The sequence below is a fragment of the Balaenoptera borealis genome (assembly GCF_965194805.1).
Source record: "Balaenoptera borealis genome assembly, chromosome: 14".
In the NCBI taxonomy this organism is placed as follows: domain Eukaryota; kingdom Metazoa; phylum Chordata; class Mammalia; order Artiodactyla; family Balaenopteridae; genus Balaenoptera; species Balaenoptera borealis.
The window spans coordinates 41,831,079-41,852,159 of NC_138875.1; the positions used below are offsets into that span (position 1 = coordinate 41,831,079).

At 40.1% G+C, this 21,081-nt stretch overlaps 1 protein-coding gene across 39 annotated transcripts in view; it reads right to left on the reverse strand.

The window, feature by feature from the left end:
- DTNA (dystrobrevin alpha) overlaps positions 1 to 21,081 on the reverse strand; it is a 385,212-nt gene that overhangs the window by 87,536 nt on the left and 276,595 nt on the right. For all 39 annotated transcript variants that reach the window (XM_082354273.1, XM_082354247.1, XM_082354244.1 and 36 more), the window contains one exon: positions 7,550 to 7,763. In XM_082354273.1, coding sequence (XP_082210399.1) covers positions 7,550 to 7,763 — 214 coding nt within the window. The remainder of the gene's footprint in view (positions 1 to 7,549; positions 7,764 to 21,081) is intronic.

The window sequence follows — 21,081 nt, forward strand, 5'->3', positions numbered from 1 at the left end:
ATACTACTTTTAGGGAAAAGTTGTCTGGGAAGGAAAATCTACTTTTGACAAGAAGGAAAAAGAACAAATAGATACTGATAGGTCTGGGATGGTAGGCTGAAGTTGGAACTGTAAAAATTTAATAAACAGAAACCTCAATTAAATAGTCAGGAGGCCAGCAGGGGGCGCTCTCCTGCCCTGCGATGATAACAGAGCCCAACCGGAAGAAGAAAGACTCCTTTCCTGGCAAGAACTCAGCCAATGAAAAGCCATGGACTCTCTGTTTACTACAGCCCTCCCAACTTCCTTTCCCCCTCTATAAAAGTGCTCTCCTTGCCTTGCCCTGTGGGGACTCTCCAGGGTTGCAGACCCCAAACAGCAATTCCTTGTTGATCCCGAATAAACCCTTTATTCTCCCCTTTCTGGAGAAATAACTGGTAGTCTATTTGCTTTAGGTCAACAGAAACAGAAAATAAAATTTCTCCAAGTTCCCAAGAGAGTTCCCTGTTTGAAATTACAGAACCCCAGGACAAATATCAAGTCCCTGAAAGTGAGATTGAATCCTGACCGATTCTTTTTTGAACAGGCTCAAGGAATTATTTCTCTATTTAAGAATACTAAAACCAGGAGTTCTTCTCTTACCAACATATTTTACCAAAGCATTTGGAAAGCATTTATGATCAGCAAAGGCCCAGCACTCACACTTGGGTTTCTCACACACTTTGGTGGCTTAATTCACTGGGAGAATTGCTTCCTCCTCTGTCTTCCACAACATGCCTCTGTCATAACACGTTTCTCCTCTGGGAATTATTTTGTTCATATGGAACACACCTTTATTAACTCAATACATATTTATTAGCAATGCCTCAGAGGTGGGGCATAAAAAGATGAATAAGATGTGGCTCCTACCCTCCAAATTTGCCCATCATCTACTTGGGATAAGGAGTCAAAACTAGTTAATTTTAATACAACACATTTTAAGGGCAGAGTCCATGTCTTACTCAACTATCATCCCCAGTCTATTGTAGCACCCAGAACATAGCGAGTTCTTAATACATGTTAGTTAAATTAATGAATGCACAAGTGAAATGTTCTGATTTCCCACTTAAGTTTTATACTGAGCAATACTAAGTTTTGAGGAAAACTACAAAGGTTAACTTAATGGCCCTTAATATTAGATGGTGCAGTCATGTGAGATGTTGAATTTAGAAGGGATCACAGACATAATTACTCTTGTTTTGGGGAGACTAAAGTTAACATGTGAACACATAGAAATAAATCCCTTATTTGGCCCTGGCATCACTTTGGGCTCCTCATAATGTTAGCAAAACATCCGGGAAAGTAATTCCTCATAGCACTGGGCCAGGTGAGTTTGCCAGCAGTTTGTCTAGAATGGAGAATGGAAGGGGCCAAATCTGTTGACATGTCTCCCTCACTCCCATGAAATCCCACCTGCCACTCATCCAAAGTACATCTGACAGGAAGACGAGTGACATTACGGATGTTCAATTTATCTACAACTATGAAAATTCTTTGGAAAGAGTTTCCATTTTAGCAACATGTAGGAATCTTGGAACAAGGTATTTCCCACCAGCACAAAATTTTAGTGAGTAGAGAATGTGGACATCTTGGATTTAAGATGTGCTAAGAAAAAAATCACCAAGCCAAGTACATTTTAAAGATGGAGGCACATACATAATAAAACGCCAAGAGAAGAACATTTGGTTTCGGGTGACTCTTCTCTTTTTCCTTCTTTCTCACCCATCCATAGAGCCTCACATGTAAACAACACATTCTGTTGGTGTATTTTGCAGTGCATATTGCATTGAACATCAGAATCATTTTTACAACTCAAAAGGCAGAAGGATTTTGGCAGAGTTCCAGGATTATTTCACATCCATGCATCTGAAATAGTGCTGTGGTACCTTTCATCATGTCGGGGGCTCAGCAGTGGGAAAGGATATTCAAATGGCTCAGCAAGGTTCAAGATGTCAAACAAAGAGGAAAATTCCAGAATTTTGTATTCTCTATGAAAGACTATTATACGATGGATTTGGAGCTCTGGATGGCTGTCATAAAACTGTAAGTCTACAGTGTAAAAGTTATTAAGTCCAAATAGCTCTTTCACATACACTCTGTCAAATATGTCTAAAGATCACAAACTGGAAAGGTTAGGAATGTGAGCTTAATAGTAATATCCTGTAATAAGCAGGGTAAGTCTGGGGAGAAAAAGCACATTAATTCTCATATAAAAAGATGAAACAGAAAGCGTGAGCAGAGCTGAATTTAAACTGATGCCTGAAACAAAAGGATTTTTCCCCACTTACCTCACCTAGTAGGAAGTTGTATGACCTGCAAATTATCTAACCTTTTTATGTCTCAGCTTCATCACTTACTCAACCTGGAAAATTATAATAATGTAACACCAAACCAGTAAGATTATTGGCACACAGTAAATGCTGAGTGCATCTTAGCATAATTATAATATTATTATCATCATTAGAGAATTCACATTAAGAACTGATGTAGAGAATGGACTTGAGGACATGGGGAGGGGGAAGGGTAAGCTGAGACGAAGTGAGAGAGTGGCATGGACATATATACACTACCAAACGTAAAATAGATAGCTAGTGGGAAGCAGCCGCACAGCACAGGGAGATCAGCTCGGTGCTTTGTATCCACCTAGAGGGGTGGGATAGGGAGGGTGGGAGGGAGATGCAAGAGGGAGGGGATATGGGGATATATGTATATGTATAGCTGATTCACTTTATTATACCGCAGAAACTAACACACCATTGTAAAGCAATTATACTCCAGTAAAGATGTTAAAAAAAAAATCTGACTCTACACTAAAAAAAAAAAGAAAGAATTGACCTCCAAAAAGAACCACTGTTTAATATATATCATTGTCCTACTTCGAGTTTTTGAATATATGTGGAAATAATATTTGCTAAAAGTGAGGCCCCTGTCATATAATCTACTTTATGAGGAACTGTGCCAAGAAGGGAGGCTCCTGAATTGAAATGAGATTAAGTCAACTGATGGAAGTTGATGTTAGTGTTTCCCGGGGAAGCAGGAAGAAGGTAACGAGAAGCACGTTAATGTCTTCTGTGAAAATGGGATCGCCCACATTAGTAACCAGGGACATCTAGTGATCTTCTCTGTGGAGGAGAAGTGAAAACAGAGGGTATGAATCTAGATGACCGAGCAAACTTAGACCCACTAGATTTAGTAAAAGATTGGAGATTAAGGAGGACTTAATCTCAGAAAAAGAATGAAAAGAAATTAGTGTGATAAGAGCTAAGTCCACCTTTGATTTTCATTCATTTATTCATTCACTCACTGATTCATTATGAGCTGGATATTGGCTCAGGTGCTATACATATATAGAAAAAGACATGGTCCCACTTGAAAGTAGCTTGTGGGGGTCAGTCAGATAAGCAGAGAGACAGGCATCTCAAGAGACTATCAGAGTCATGTTCAAGGAACAGTGGGACCTGGCAGAGGGTGAGCAGCTTGGCCATGAGAGCTGAAGGGCTTCACAGTGTATCAGTGTCTATGACCCCACCTCTCCAAAAGGCCATACATGATCAACTTTGAAGAATTATCTTCTAGGTAACCATTATACCTCAATAAAGGTATATATGTTTTTTGTGTTTTTTTTTAAAGAATTATTTTCATCTTGTACCTTTCCGCCATTTTTTTGTTGTTGTTACTTTCAATTCCCTAAAAACTAATAACATAAAAAGTCCTTAGAACACTTCAAAGAGATTTCCCTCCCCCATTGGGATATGGACAAGTGAGAGGAAAAGGGCTGCCGAGTTAGTGGGTTCTGAAAGAGAGAGCCTCAGGGGAAGGCTTCTGCCAGCAAACGGGGGAGGAGGCAAGGCAGGCCAGTTCCTGGGGGGACACAGAAGGAAAGACAGAAGAGGAGGAGACTGACTCAGGGCTCTGGTCATTTCCTTGTATTCTTCTTCCCTCTCAGCCCTGCTCCCTTCTTCTGAGACCTCCTTTCCCATGCTTCCCAGGCACACCCCTCCATTTCCCTAGAGACAGTTAGAGAAGAAAGCTTCTGGCTGTAGAAAGGGTCTGCTTAGAAGTTGGTTGCTTAATAGCCCGCTGGGTGATATCCCTCCCAAGTATCTATTTTTAGAAGGAAAGTGATCAAGACAAAAACCTTCTAGGCTGAAGGGACTGCCTATTCAGTGACAGGACAGCAAGCACGGCATAGGCCATTGGAGGCACATGCTAGCTCCTGACAGTCTACGAATCATCCTATGTATGTAGCGATGTACTGTATCTTGAGGCTGACTTGGCCAAAGAGCCGAGAAACCTGACAAGCGGGAAACCGACTACAGCCTGCGGCAAGCATGCCTGTGTGAGAACTGAGATCCAGGTGATTCTGGCGGGGAGAGGAACAGAAGGGTGCTACTCTTGGGGAACTATGGTTGTGGGAAAGTGAGTCTGGTTCCCAGGGATGCATCCAAGTCAAGTGGACCTTGATCCTCATTTCAGGTCACTATTTCTTGGCAGAGTTCAACTGGCTGGGGCTGGTGAACTTTAAGGCACAAGCAGAATAATGAACACATTTCTTTGAATGCAAGTTCTTATTCTTCATGGGTTTAAATTACTGTCTTTCCTTTAAATTTTTTTTTTTTTTTTTTTTTACATTACCTCTTTAGAGTCCAGGTTGCTAAGGCATCTCTAACTCTTTTATTTTGGATTTTTCCTCTCTTTTTCTTTTAGTATGTGCATTTAAAATACAGCAGATGAGGGGAAAATCTCCTAAATGTTTCAGTGATTTTGAAATAGCAACAGCACAGCATTGAGCTACCAGTATCAGGCTCATTCATGTCTACCAAACTACAGAAGGCTCCCTTAAATACTTGGGTTCTGTGAATTCATGCCATTTGCAGCAACATGGATACAACTAGAGATTATCATACTAAGTGAAGTAAGTCAGAAGGAGAAAGACAAATACCATACGATATCATTTATATGTGGAATCTAAAATATGACACAAATGAACCTATCTACAAACAGAAACAGGCTCATGGACATAGAGAACAGACTTGTGGTTGCCAAGGGGGAGGGGGTGGGAGAGGGATGGGGTGGGAGGTTGGGATTAGCAGATGTAAGCTATTATATATAGCATGGATAAACAACAAGGTCCTACTGTATAGCACAGGGAACTATGTTCAGCATCCTATGATAAACCATAATGGAAAAGAATATAAAAAAGGAATGTATATATATGTATAACTGGATCACTTTGCTATACAGCAGAAATTAACACAACATTGTAAATCAACTATACTTCAATAAAAAATAAAAAATAAATATTTGGGTACTATGGGACAGGTAGTAGGAAGTGACATCAGATTTCCATACTGGATCTCAACTGGATAATTAGAAGTTTACTATTATAAGAGATAGAATTGAACAGTCATTTTATTCTTGTTTCCATTCTTATATTCACTTCTAAATTGTATTTCCAGGTAGTGGGACTTACTGATGGCTTACCTCTCACATTGTCTAAAATTTCAAAATCCATCAGACAGAAAATTTGTTTTTCAGTAGAACTGCCTGTATTCACTTGCTCTGCCAAAGGAGAGCAGGCAGAAGTATCTGCAGACTGGGGTCTCTATGTGGATGTGTCTGTGAATCTCTACAATGAGATTTCTCTGGGTGGATGTGTTTCTAAATCTACTACAATGAGATTGCTGAAAGAATACATCAGGGGCCTTCCTATGTGTAAGAAGATTAGGAATCAAACATTTCTTCTGAACATTTGTGTGAACTACTCTTTACCTTGGTATAATCCTTAAGCTTAGCATCCAACAATCTTGCAATGATTCAGCTACATTATCATAGCTATTTAGAGAACATTTACAGCTCTGTTTTTTGAAATGCTCTTCCCAATATTTCCAAACAAAAGTGAAAAGTCTATTAGGTTAAGCCCCATCTGTTTCACAAAATATCCCATCCTTATTGTTAATTTGGCCCCATTTCTGTATTTACAGAGTTGGTCCAAATTATTTTTTAGCTTTGATTCCTTATGAATCCTCTAGAAATACCCCACGATGTAGCAGGAAATTCTCTCTATTTACATTTTCCATTGTTATAACAAATAAGGCTCCTGAAGACTTCAGTAGCAGGTCTGAAAGCTGCCATGCTCTTGCTAAGGGGACACGACAGAAATGCTGTTATAGAAATTCCACGGCTTGGTTCCACTCTGCCACCTGTCATGTGGAACCACATCTTCCTCTCCCAGCCCCGTCGCTTGGCTACCACAGTGATTAGCCCAAAGCAGTACATCACTTCTGAAGGCTGCACAGACTAAGCGTGGAATCTATCAGGCTGGACTGCTTGTTTATTTCAACTTGAGAATTTCTCAAAATATTAACATGGAGACAATAATGTATACTGGTCAAACTGAGCACGTACAATTCTGTCACCACGCTAGGTTGCAAAGTGACAGCTGGTGACTTTTGTGAGTGGCATAATAACATTAGTCTGGCTGGAACATCTCCAGTGCTGGGTTTAAATATTCCCAAGCATTGGCTAGACAACGAGACTAAGCAAAATCTTCTGAGAGTCTTAAAATGGGATTGCTGACAGGTCAAGCTAGCAATATTCCTTCTTAATATTCAATAATAAAATATTAATATTTTCCTTCTTAATATTCAAAACCAGGGGTGAAATTGGAGGTGCTGATCCTATATCTAGCCTAGGGGCCATCAGCAAAAGCCCCTTTGAAATTTTCGGCAGATAATGGGATTCAGGGGAGGTTTTACATTTCACAGGGCTGCCGCATGTGCCTTGGAAAAAAAATCGAAGCTGAATCTCTAAATCCCCACTCTGCCACTCTCATGCTGAGAGCCACTGGACCTGCCGATTGTCACTGGACAAGTGACAATCTCTCTGTGCTTCGGGTCCTTCATCTGTAAAATGAGAGGTTTGGAAGAATGGTCTTTAAGATCTCAGACAGTTCTGAAATTCCCTGAGTCTGCGAGGGGAAGTTATAATGAGGCTGAGTTTCAGTCGTGGCGTGTGGATGGCATCACGTTGTTTTACATGGTACATTATCGACCAGTCCATTTAATGCAAGTCACGGCTACTTTTACTAGGCTGGTCAAGGAAGGAACCCTTTTCAACATCTGTTTGCTCTGGGGTCTTGTTATGACGTCTCAGAAGCACTGTCTTAGACAATTTGCAAAGGAGAGCGTTAAAAACACCCTCCTACATCATGGTTCATTAAATCGCTCCACAGGCCTATCACGCAACGCTTCCAAGCGTCCATAGCTTCTAGGAAGCGTGGGATGAGTTAAATAAAGGTCAGCACATAAAATACAATTGTCCTCCATTTCCTATGGAGCTATTTTACTCTCTTAAGTCATTTCCAAAGCATTTAAAATTTATATTAAACACATAGAAACTTTATTGGGATAAGTATCTGACCAAGAAAAAAAGAAGCAGTTGGTTACTCTAGAAAATTCTTTGGAATAAAGACCAAGAGGAAGGGGAGACCGGACATGTAGTGAGTCACAGATATTCAGAGGGAGCTTACGGATCAAAGGCTGCCAGCAGGAAGTTTAGCAGGAGGCTGATGGACTGCTCCACCTGAATTTGGTGAGTGGTCGGCATCCTTTTGTTGAGCTGGTAAAAAATGGTGGAGAGCACAGCCTCCAATCGGGCCACGTTGAGTTCTATGTTTGGGTCCACGTTGTTCAGACCATTTTCCCTCAAAGCTTCTATGACGTTCCAAATGTCCACCAGGTGCACTACATACAATGAAAGCAGAGTGGACACATCAGACCAGAGTGCATGGAAAGGTAAATTCATTATTACACATGTACCATCTGTCCTGTTTTGTCAAGGTGCCTCATAGGCTTCGGTATGTGTTCCACTGCTATAGGAGCTGACATCAGTAAAGGCACATAGTGCAGGATCTCAAAGAGCTGATGTACAATGTGTAACAGCAAACAAATGATTTTCTGAACATCACAGTAGAGAGTTATTTCTATTCTTCATAATAGACCCTTGAAATACTTAACATGTGAGGAATGTGAGGATCAAGGAAGTTAACTGACAAACGCAAAGGTCCAAGGGAAGTCACCTGGCATTTGTATCCAGGTCTAGTTGGCTTTTTAAAATATTGAGATATAATTGGTATATAACACTGTGTAAGTTTCAGGTGTTGATTTGATACATTTCTATATTGATTTGATACATTTCTATATTGCAGTATGACTATCACCATAGCGTTAGCTAACACATCATGTTCCATAATTATCAGTTCTTTTTTGTGGCGAGAACTTTTAAGATCTAGTTCCTTAGCAACTCTGAAGTATATAGTACTTGTGATTAAAATTAACAAGTCTATGTGGCTTTAAAGCATTTTCCCACTTGTACACACTGACCCCTTACAAAGAAAAGAGAAAACCAACACTGAAATTCTAGTGTTTGGAAGGCTATCAAAACTGCATTTGTGCATTTAAAGTATTTTCATTTATTTATGTATTTTTAGTAGTATAAGGTTTGAAATAAGAAAAAAGGGAAAGTTAAAGTTAAGCAGGAAGGTAGGCGGGGGAGAAGGAAAAGTTATCTCTACAATGCAGCAGTAGAACTAAGGCACAGATCACTTAACTCACCTGATCAAGAACAGTTTCTTGGTTCCATTGTTAGTAAGCTCGTGTAACTTAAGTCATGGTTACTTTCACTAGGATAGTGAAGAAATCCATTTCTATTTCTTTCCTGTTCACCCCAAGGTCTTGTTATGACATTCCCAGATGACATCACCGCAATCAAGACGATGGACACGTGTATCAGCCCCAAAGGTCACCTCATGCACCTTCTGACCCATCCTGCTCCCCACCCCAGGCAACCACAGATCTGCTTTCCATCACGATTTTCTAGAATTCTATATGGCTGGAATCGTATCATATGTACTCTTTTTTTGGTCTGTATTTTTTTATGTAGTGTAACTATTTTGAGAATCATCTATGTTGTTGCGTGATAATAGTTTGTTCCTTTTTTTTTTTACTGCTGAATGGTATTCTGTTAAATGGATATGCCGCAATTTGGTTATCAACTCACCCGCTGACAGACATTTGTGCTGCTCCAGTTATTGTTTATTATGAATAAAGCTGCTACGAACAATCATGTACAAATCTTTGTATAGACATATACTTCCGTTTCCTTTGGTAAATACTTAGAAACAAAGTGGCTAGGTTGTATGGTAGGTGTATGTTTAATTATGAAACTTCCAAAGTGTTTTTCAAAGTAGTGGTAGTGTTTTACACTCCCATCAGGAGTGTGAGAGTTCCAGATTCTCCACATCTTCACCAAGTTTAAGGTTCACTTTTCATTACACTTTGGTGTTTGAAAATAAATATGTTGATTTTCTCAATGAAGTATATACTTATGTTTTAATTCCTGAGAACTATACACACCACATATGCTTTTCCACCAACAACTTTCAAGTTTTAGTCTCCTATCTCTTTGCTCACTTCTGATACTATATTTGAAAAACAAAACTAACATCTATTGAGATCCTGGACTTGAAGTTGAAATTAACACCGGACTTGGAGTCCAAAGACCTAGGTCCACATCTAACTCTTCTACTACAAGTGCATACCCTTTTAGCCTTGACTTAGAGCCTCACTTTCCTCATCTATAAAGTGGGGATTGTGTTCATTAAATGGAAAAATGCATGAAATCAAAAGTGGCAGTGCCGGGTACATGGGTACAATACATTATACATGAACAAATGAATAATGTGAGTCATGTCAAAAGAAAACTTTTTGGCATATCTCTGGTTTGGAGCAGAGGAATACAAATCACTTTCCCACTGAATTATTTAAATATTTATTAGATTTGGATGAATTCAGATGTGATTCCAATTTTGCAACCTTCTCTGTATATCACATAACAAGGATGTTCTTTGTATTTCTTAATGTTATTTAGCCAATTTTTCAATTTAGCAAGTGAGATACTCCAAGGGAGACGGCATTACAAGTTGAATTTATTTATTAATTAAATTTTCTGGAGGGAAATAGCTGGTATTCCTATAATTATTCCCTATATGTTTGATCTACAAATCCTCTGGATCTAGTCCTTGGGGATGTCTGGGTACAGGATACAAAGAGAGCAGTGATGATGAGATCTCCCCCATCGTCCTGATTGGTATCTGTGCCCAGGTAACCATAGGAAGTGGGCTACTGAACTATTCTGATCTGGATCCTGGCTATGGATCACATGAAACAGGCACTGGAGAAGAGGAATATGGACCGTGAACTTGAGCACAGGAGGGAGATGGCTACAAGGCAGGAAATGGCTGCTGGTGGAGGGAGATAGTCTGGACGGCTAGACTAGGAGACGTTGTAGAGCACAGGGAGGCCCTCAGGATTCCCACAAGTGGAATAACACAGGTCTACAGGAGTGGCCAACAGACCCACAGGGAGGTTCCTTAGGCAATTTAGTCTCTGCGTGTCCAGCCTATACTCACCTCTTCTCTTCCAAACCCACTTTCTCTGGGGTTCCCTTCTCTAGTGAATGGCACTAGCCCCCGTCCCTCCCCCTGGTCCAGCCAGGATCTGCATTTCATCCCTGGGTCCTCACATCCCACATGCTCTCAGTGACCAAGTCCTATGACTATATCTCTTAAATGTCACTTTAATGCCTCCATTTCCATGGACCCTTATTCGCATCACCCAATTCCATCATCCATTGCTGTCTTCATTATCTCTTATTGGTTGACGAAATCAGTTCTTTTGTCTTCATTCTCTCTCCATTCCAATTCGTCCTACACACTGTAGTCAGAGTGATATTTCTGAACTGCAAATCTGACATGTCACTTGTATGCTGCTGAAAGTCCTTTAATAACTTCCCATTAATTTGAAATCCAAACTCTTCAACATGTCTTGCAAAGTTCTTTTTGATCTGGCCTCATTTACTTCGTATCTGTGTCTCATCCACCGTAACTTAGTGTCAATACCATTTCTTCAAGGGTGTCTTTCTGGATCCCCTGCCTCTAGGTTTTGTATCCCTCCTATGTGTCACCTTAGAATCCTGTTTTTCCCCATCACAGTATTTGTGGACTCTCTGTACAGACCAGCTGGTCATCTGTTTCCGCCTCTGTACAGACCAGCTGGTCAACTGTTTCCGCCTCTGCATCGCACATGCCACAGAAAGAGACTGCCTGTCATGATAATTGTTCACACCCTTAGCACTGTCACAGGGCCTCACACATCATAGGAGCTTAAAGAATATTTGTTGGCTAAGTGAGTGCATGACAAGGAAATGACAACAGTGAGACAGGGTCTTCTAAGGATGCATTCAATTGCTACAGACACAACAAGGCGTAGTCATGAAGAATCACACAAGCCTTGGATTGAATCTTAGATATATCAACAGTCAAATTACTTGACTTCTCTGGGTCTTCGTCTTAGAAAAGTGGGGCTGATAACAGTCCTTACCCTCCGATGGTGACTATGAAGGTTAAATGGGATGATGCCGGTAAAATGCTTGGAATAAGGCATGTACCATAGGAAATAATAATGGCCTATGATGATAGACAAGTAAAACATCTGAAAATCATATGAAAGGTATTAAAAATAAATCTGTTCCGTATTTGTGTCTTTACACATCTAAGGTCTCAGTATAAGGAAAAATAAAATACTAATTCTGGCTGTGAGAATAGATAGTTATAAGTGACTTAAAAAAAACTAGTTTTCATAATTATGTGTTGGGCACTGTGGTAGGTCCTGGGGACTCGATGGCAAACCATACAGGTGTGGTTCCTGCCTCATGGACTAACGGTCTGGTGGGGATACAGGCATGCCTCACTATCGCACAAACAGATGATCAGAAATCATGACTTACTGTGACAGACAGGGTGCCAGGTACAAAACGGGATTACGATATGGTCGTGAAGGGGCCTGAAGAACAAGATAAGGCGGAGGAGCATTGTAACCGCTATAAAGATTTTGGTCTTTATGCTAAGACATGGGTTTTGAACAGCAGAGTGACATGGTCAGTAATGCAGCTTAAAAATATCGTTTCTGACAGTTAGGGAAGAAAGGAACAGAGATGGACAGGCACGCATGCAGAAATCGCTGGAGCCTATCGCTCTAGTCCAAGTAAGAGACCGTGGCATTTTTACAGAGGGGGTGGCAGTACGCAGACAACTAAAATTATGCACACTATTTTCTAGGAGTGGCAGAGTGGAAATGATACAGATTTTGCCATCACAAAGACTGAGGTTTCACTCCTGGCTCCACTAATAACTGTAAAACTGTGGGCAAGTTATTTCACCTCTATACAGTTTATCATTCCCTTTTTAGAAATGAGAAAGATAATGCCACCCAGAGGGAGTTGTAGTGAAGAGAAAAGAGAAAAGGTATACACAAGTGCTGACCACAGGGCTTGGCACATAATATTTTAGTGTTAAAATAATTAAAACACTCTCTGATCTTCAGCCATGCTATGCTATTATTAATTTACAAGATTTATTATGAATCCAAACTTAAGTTTTAGCCCAGTCCCCCAAATTCAATAAACTAATTAACATACAATTTTGAGCATATATTATGTAGGTGATATCAGAGAAGCACAAACACCATCCCGGCCACAAAAGCAGATACCTATTCAGTTTGGTTGTCAAATATTCTGCGTTAGTGGAGTTTGAATTGATTTCACTGTATTTGTTAACAGAGACCTGGTAAGGAAGGCCTGCTTTCATAAAGATTTCTTGGAAGCTTTATTTCACTGGTAACTACTTTGAGAGGTTCAGATCACAGCACAGAGTAGTACAAGTTCCTGGGCGGTTGATTGGGTCGCCACCTGGTTTCCCTACTGGCTATCCATTATGACCTTGAACAAGTCACTTAATGTCCTTAAGTTTCAGTTTTCTCATCTGAAAAATGTGGACAATAACAGCTTTTCCATTACAGGGTTATTGTGGGAAGCAAATGAGATAATCCATGTAAAGCACTTCACACAGTGCTTAGTGCATAACAAGCATTCAATATCTATTAATTATTATTGAAAAAGGTAAGTATCACAAGCCTTTTGCTTAATTAAATAGGAACATTAAGAAATGTGTTAAGTTGAGAGTCATTAGGAAGTTATTAAGAGGTCTGTTTTAAAGGTCTGACAGTTGTATAAGTATGTTACTTATTGTTGAGCTACCAAGTCATTTTAGAAAACGAGGAATTTAGCTAGGTCATGCAATGATGACTATATAACACTAGATGGCACTGTGCACACTTTACTAAATATCCATCAAGCTTTAAATGGCCATCACAGAGCGCCTACTATTACGCACAGGTGATGAGAAGCAGGGTTTCCTCATCTATAAAACTGCATACGTTTTATACTAATATATTACATAAGACATCAGTTTGCATAATGAAATTATTCAGATAACATTAACCATATCAAGAATAGACAAAACGTATTCTTTTTTTTTTAAAGATATTTTTTTTGATGTGGACCATTTTTAAAGTCTTTATTGAATTTGTTACGATATTGTTTCTGCTTTTTGTTTCGGTTTTTTGGCCTCGAGGCATGTGGGATCCTAGCTCCCCAACCAGAGATTGAACCTGCACTCCCTGCATTGCAAGGCAAAGTCTTAACCACTGAATCACCAGGGAAGTCCCGACAAAATGTATTCTTAAAAGCAATATTTAGTACTTCACAGAATCTTAAAAATAATATGTTGATTTCAGACATTTATTAATAACATGCCATGGTTTGTCTTTATAAATAAATGGAAATAGACAAAGCTTCAATAGTTTGCCTTAAATTCAGGCAATATCAGGAAGAAAATGGCTGGGTCAGAGGCAGGATGGGGGGGTGGGAGGAAATGTTTGTATGTGGGTAGAGAAGAGTTTTTTGATCTCAAGCGATGTTTCTTATCCGTTTGCTGATGTCTTACACTCTATTAACAAGAGATGGACTCTTTATTTCATAGATATAGATGACTTAAATCCAAGTATCCCTGAGATAAGTGCAAAAATGCCAAACTCATTTATACCAGATAGAAATGACCGAGGTCATAAACTTTATGAGAAGTAGGAGAATCATATAAGTAGGGTAAAATCTGGAAGAGAGGGTACAGATAGGATAGGAAAATCAAAAGACACTTCATGAAATAGGGCTCCTCAAAATTCCCAATTCCAGATTCTACCACTTACTGATTCCGAAATCTAGCAGGGTGGGAAAGGGTTTTGACAAAGCTCTCCAGGTGACTCTTGACAATCACTGACTTATAAACCTTTAGAAGGCTCTCAGAGGGCTTGCCGCTGGGGAGGGTCAATAACCATCATCTAGTGACTTCATCTCGTTCACTTTGGAGTGGTGGTTCTCAGCCGTGGCCGCACACTGGACTCACCTACAAGGCTGCAAAATAGCTCCCTGGCGATGTTGCAGCTGCTGGTCCAGGACCATACTTGGAATCCCAAGACTCTAGGCTTGTTAGAGATGCAGACTCTCAGGTCCCCACCCCAGACCTAGAGAATCAGAATCTGCATTTTAACAACATCCCCCGGGAGCTTGTATTCACACTAAAGTATGAGAAGCACTGCTCTAAGGCAGAAGTTCTCAGTCCTTCGGTGTCAAGACAGCATCACAAGAAGCTGGTCACTATAAATTTATGCAGTTTAAGAATGATTTATATAATTATGTCTATACACATCTGTGAACAAAAAAAGAGCAAAGAATGTTTATTACTCATCATCCAGCTTTACAAGGGTTAAGTCGCAACCCACTGCAATCAGCCACTGACAGTGCACCCTGAGGGATGAAAAAACAGGATGAGGCATTCTGTGCTTTGTAGAAATGGGCACCTAGATAGTTAAGATGCATATCTCAGGAAGAATTTCAATGACCCCAGATTCTTGCATCTTCCTACACACAGAAAAACACTAAAATCATTAATTTGAGATACCTGTTCTTTGTGCCTAGCAGTAATCTTTTACCAAGATGTGTGTTTGACATCATGTATTTCCCAGCCAAAAAATTCATATATATATATATATATTAGCTCCCCTACTACCTGTTTGGAGCAGCTCCTTAGACCTATCTCCCTGACTATAGTCCTCTGTAAGACCCTGAATAAAACTTAAACTCACAACTCTTAGTTGTGTACACCGTGTTAGAAAGGTTAGAGATTTATATCTACAAGAAGGTCACTCATTGCATTCTGCTGTGCTTTCTTAATTAGGAGAAAAGAAAACTGCAGTTAGGCTGGGAATTGAACAGAATCTGTCGATATACCACTGGGAATATGCATACCCTCTAGTGTGTAGACGGGGTGTGTGTGTGTATATGTGTGTGCACGCCCATACACATGCCCTCTCAACCCTCACCCACCCTTGCCACCGATACTTAAAGTGATGGTGACCGTTATCTGAGGCTTTGTTATGACTCGTTTTTCCACCTCTGAGACATGCAGTTAAGAGCAGGGTGAGTTCTGCTGTTGATTTACTCATCAAATCCCACTGCAAAAGAGATAGGTTGTTTCTCCTGAAAACTCATCCAACTCTCCCCTCCCTGGACCAAAGTTTCCTGACCTTCAGGAAAATTTCCAGCATGAATTTTCCCTTGTAAACACACTCTTCGGAGTATGAGAACCAAGTTCAGGTGGTATTTCTGAGTAGTTTATACTGTGGGTTTGGAGTGCCAAATTGTGTTCATTCACATAGCAGATCCTGAAAATATGTTTGTAGGCTTGTGGAAAAGTTAATTATGGAGATTCATTCTTTTAGTTGTCCAGTAAATTCTGATGCTCTTAGCACTAAAAGATGAGCACACATTAAAGCACTGTCTTCTTCCTATGACGGCTCTCAAATAGCAAATTTCATTCAGTATTCTAAATGCCAAGTAGACTTCAAGTAAAAATGCTTTTAAGGAGCTTCACATGTGGGTCAGGCCGCCACAGGGGTGGGGTGTGAGGAGGTGGGGAGAGGAATGTATCCCCTTGTGAGTGCCTGGAATGACTTCAGAGTCCTCTTCAAACTCATTACCCCAAGCCACTAACAAGCCTTCTTTCTTAGCCTTACATTCCAGAGACTAAAACTTCATTCATACATTAAGTATTTTTTCAGCCCTTATTATGTGGCAGCACTGTTCTGGGTTCTAGAATTAGCATGAACAAGACAGGCAGGTCCCTGATCATACAGAACTTGTAACTGGTGAAGAACAGAGATATTTAGCAAACAAGTGCTTTGAGCATGCAACAACAATCTATTTTTTCTTATACAGAAAAAAAATAGACTTAAAGATAGTAGATTTGGACTCAAGTCTTTCTTCATTTGTACAATAGAAATAATAATATCCACCTTTCTTATCTTATAGGTGTCCTGGGAATAACAAAAATGGAAAATGTTTAGTAAAAATGTAAAGCACTATATACATTTTAGGCATTACTCTTATTTTTGAGAGAAAATTTACTGTCGTATTCAGATAGAATTATAAAAATTCCCTCCAAATTCTTTCAATTCTTTGCTCCACTCTGTCAGTTATAAAAATATTTGTCCCTTAATACAAGCTTTTCTTCTATAATTTCAGGTTTGTTTTCCTCTTAACGGATGTGATGTTATAAAAACCCATGAGAGATTGTAACAGTGATGACTAGTTTAGTTCACTTTCAGATCAAATACTTATCTTGAAATTCAGAGAGCATCAGCTCATGAGAAAAAATTTCAACGTATCACTATTTACCATACATCTATTGCACGTACGGGCATAAACATATGGAGAAAGACTGCCATATGCTTATACATACAGAGTTGGGAAAGGAAGCAAGAAATGAGATTCCATAATATTTTTGAAAGAAGTTAGATCCAACTGGAAATTTTAAAGATTCTACAATTCTACATGTTTGATGTGGACAGAGTTGGGAAAGGAAGCAAGAAATGAGATTCCATAACGTTTTTGAAAGAAGTTAGATCCAACTGGAAATTTTAAAGATTCTACAATTCTACATGTCTGATGTGGTAGGTGATTTAACACAATAGGACAGTCTGGCCCTAAAAGAGCTTACGATTCCCATGGGAGAGACACATTCAGAAGGCCTAACTGAAGCCCTGTTCAAGACACTATGTTATCAAAAGTCCATATTCATAGAGCAGATTAAAAAAAAAAAAAAACTACTGGAGATCAACATACAAGGATGCTATTGTGGGCTGGAGACTTTGGAAAGGTTTTAGAGGAGGAGGAGGTAGAGCTCAAGATGGTTTCTGAATCACAGCAGGATATGAATACACGGAGACGAGGCGGCGGGGAGGATACTCCAGCAGGAAGAGGGTCGAGGGACCAATGGCAGAGAGGAGTGAGTGATCCTGGTGTAATCAGATCTTGTATTGACCTGACTGGGCCAGTGGAGTTTGTGCTGGGTTTACTGCAAAGAAGGGTCTATACCTTTGAAACCTTTCCTATTGCCCATTATATAAGACTTCTCTAATTTTTCAGTAAGTAAACAGAGAGATTGAGAATTTGCATCCTGCAAAGTTTAATGCTTAATTTCATTTTCCAACTCCCATGTCAGCTAATTCAGATCCCCAGCTACGGCCAACCAGTCCAGCAGTGAAAATCAGAGGTGATCTTTAGAGCAGTGAGTGGATCTCAGATCGTGGCCTCTGAGTCCATAGGTCTGGAGTTCAGCCAGGGCATCCCTAGGTTTCAGTAACTCCTTAGGTGATTTTGAAAGAGAAGGAAGTCTGAGAACCATTGTTATGGAGCATGACTTAAAGTAGCAGTTCCCAACCTTTTTGGCACCAGGGACTGGTTTTGTGGAAGACAATTCTTCCACGGACTGGGGGTGGGGAGGGATGGCTCAGGCGGTAATGAGAGCGATAGGGAGCGATGGGGAGAGGCAGATGAAGCTTCCCTTGCTTGCCCGCCGTTCATCTCCTGCTGTGCGACCTGGTTCCTAACAGGTCCCGGGGGTTGGGGACCCTTGACTTAAAGGATGGAGTTAGATGAGAGACAGGAAGAAGAGGAAATTGATGCTCATTTGAGTCAGACAAATTTATTTTAAAAATATCATGAGAATCCCAAGAACATTATGGTGGAGAAAGCCACGTGCAAATTAGCCAGTTAAGATTTTTCAAGTATATACTTTATGCCATTATTCAGGTCTTTGATCATGACAAAATTGTGTTTAAAAAGCTGTTAGGAACTCAGTTAAGTGGTATGCTTCACCAGGGTTAACAAATGCATTTTGATGTGATTTACATTGAAGATATTAGTCACCACTCACATTAACCAAACACTGAGTTCAGAAAGAAAATGTCAGCAAATGACAGTTTTCAGACTTGATCTCCATTAGTGAGCCATGAGCTATATACCTTTCTAAAATATGAATCTAAACAACATCTGAGTAGCTCACCAAATTACTTTATGTTCCAAACTCAACATCTTCCTTGCTCCCAACATATGCCTTTATCACCAAGATAGTTCTCTTTGTTAAGGATCTTTGGGGAGAAGCATCATTACTTACAAACATAACACTTTATTTTCACTTCAATTTCCTGGTTAAGGTGGATGATATAATAGAGCTTCAGGAAAACGTCTACAACATATTTTTGGTGTAAAATCAAACTGAGTATCATGCCGGTCCTCAAAGGTCCTGGAAGTACATCCACTGCCTATCAGGAAAAAGTATTCAGTTTTCCTTAAATTGTGTTTGCAGACTTGCGAGATTATTCAAAACGAGGTATAATAAGTGTTGGCTCAATAGATGTCATACTGTAAATTAAATTTAACTATGTTCAATTGAATAAGCATTTATTAAGCTTATTATTTTTCAAAGTATCGTACCAAGGATTGTAAAAATAATGAGAAGGTAAATGAAAAGAAATATCTGAACAATGATTAATTTCTCACTGTCAGTGTTCAACTTTGTTCAGAATATATTTAATAGCCTTAGAAGCAAGAAAATCTAGTATCTTATCTCCCCTCTGGGTAGTCATTTTAGATTTCACTGGATAACTTTGCATAGGTTTCTTCAAAGTGCCCTAACTCTATCCTACATTCTACTGCCCTATTCTGGGCTTTTATTGACTTTGAATTAGATTTTTACAGCAAGTCTCCAGTTTCTGCCCTTTTCCATCTCTCCTAAGAAATGTTAGGACAGATGGAAAAGGGCACTTTTTTTCTCCAGCCCCTGCGGGAGTGACCATCACAACTTAGACTTTGACCGGCTCAGTGTAGCTGCAATGAGACATCACTTGGCCTCAGGCTCCCGCCACGAACCCCCGAGGACGTCTCAGCACAAATACCAGACGCTGTCTGCCAGGCGCACATGTGCAACCCAGAAGCTCAGGGGCGTTAAGTCCTGTAGGCCGCCCTTGGCCAGTGCAGGACAGAGCAGCTGACTACTGCCTCCTCCTTGTCAGCCCTGGATGAACAGTTCTGGGGTGCATTTCACAAGCTTCCTTAGAAGCGCCAGAATTGTCTTTTGGCTTTCCTTTCTTGTTCTGCTCTGGGTTCACTCTCCAAATGAGCTACTTCCACACAAGTCTTGTTGTGAAGTCTGCTTTCTGGGGAAACACACGCTAAAGCACTGATTCTAATCAAGTCCCACCTATCACTGATTGAACTCTCCCGGAATAATAAACGAGAAGAGAATGATTATGACCATGTTTGAAGTAGATTCTGATTCTATTAGGCTATACAAATGTTTCTCAGTCTTCTCCATGATATAACATCACCATCTTATTCATCAGTGTTGAATTTGAAAGTTAAAATGAACCGTACTTGATCTTACATTGAAGTTCATTATTTTTCTGAGAAACTAAGTTAATTAAGGGCTGGTGCCATTATTATTAGCTTTGCAGCAGGCCTAGTGGTCCACATTCTTGCCTCTTGATGACAAGTCTTGACAGGCATCGTGGGGCAGTTGACTGTTTACCACGGCAGTCGGCTAATATTGGGAAGTTAGAAGTGGAGTTCTCAGTTATATGATTTTATCTGGTGTTTTCCAAGGGAACCTACTCGGCATCTATGCTCTCCTCACCTGCAACAAACAACTTTACAATTCCTGATAGAAAAGGAGATAAAGCAAAAGTCCTAGCCCAACGCCATGAAGGAATAAAAATAGCTACAGACTTAATCCATTTCAGTAGCTATAGGTATACTTGGTTTCTTTTAACCACCAAACTTATAAGTAATTTTTTTTCTTCAGAAAATGACAATTCTCTCAGGGGACCGACAGGCTAGATATGTTTATTATAGCAAAGTTTTTGGGTGTATCTACTATTTGATATTAACAAAATCAGAAGCTTTGAATAAATAGGACACATCATTAGATTCTAAACTTGAGGTTATACTAATACTAAATTTGTACACTAAGGAATATTACCATACTTTCCCTCCACCATGGTCTAAGTATAATGCTTGGAACCTAGCACATCTCAGTGCATATTTGTTGAATGAATGAATAAATGTGTGATTGTGAATAACAAGGACAAAATGCCAACAAAGCTTCACTGAAGAGTAAATCAAGGTGGCATCAGGAATGACTTTCCAGCAGGATAACAGGTGTGGTTATGTGGGAGAGGCCATTCTTCCATCCCTGTCCTCCCTATTGTCTTTTGTTTTCTCTCAATGTTCACCAGAGCCCAGGGGTCCTGGGAGCCAGACTGCACGAGAGAACCCCCTGGGTATCCCTTCATCGCTATGCTGACTGGCCCTAGGCCGATCCCGCAGGCTCCCAGAAACAGAGCTTAGCGGAACGTTAAGGGAAGGTCATTCATTGCTTCTTGCTCTGGCCCTCTTTAGATGCGGTTGGAGAAGGTTGAAAGGCACTCCTCTCTACACGCCACTCTTTCCCAACTGACTAGAGCACTTAAGACGATGTTCTTTCCTAAATTGTGAGAGTAAAAGTGCTTAGTTAGCACAGCTTCCTGGCATAAAGCAGAAGCAAGAGAGAGGGAAGGAAGCTGACGCATGTTACATCCAGACGCCTGGAAACAAGACTACAGGTGTCGGCTTACTTCACAGGTTGTACGTGAAGTGGTAGCAGCTTGAGCAGACAAAGCTTCAAGCACCCTCTAAAAAAAAAAATTCTAACAAGAAAACAAGACCCTGATC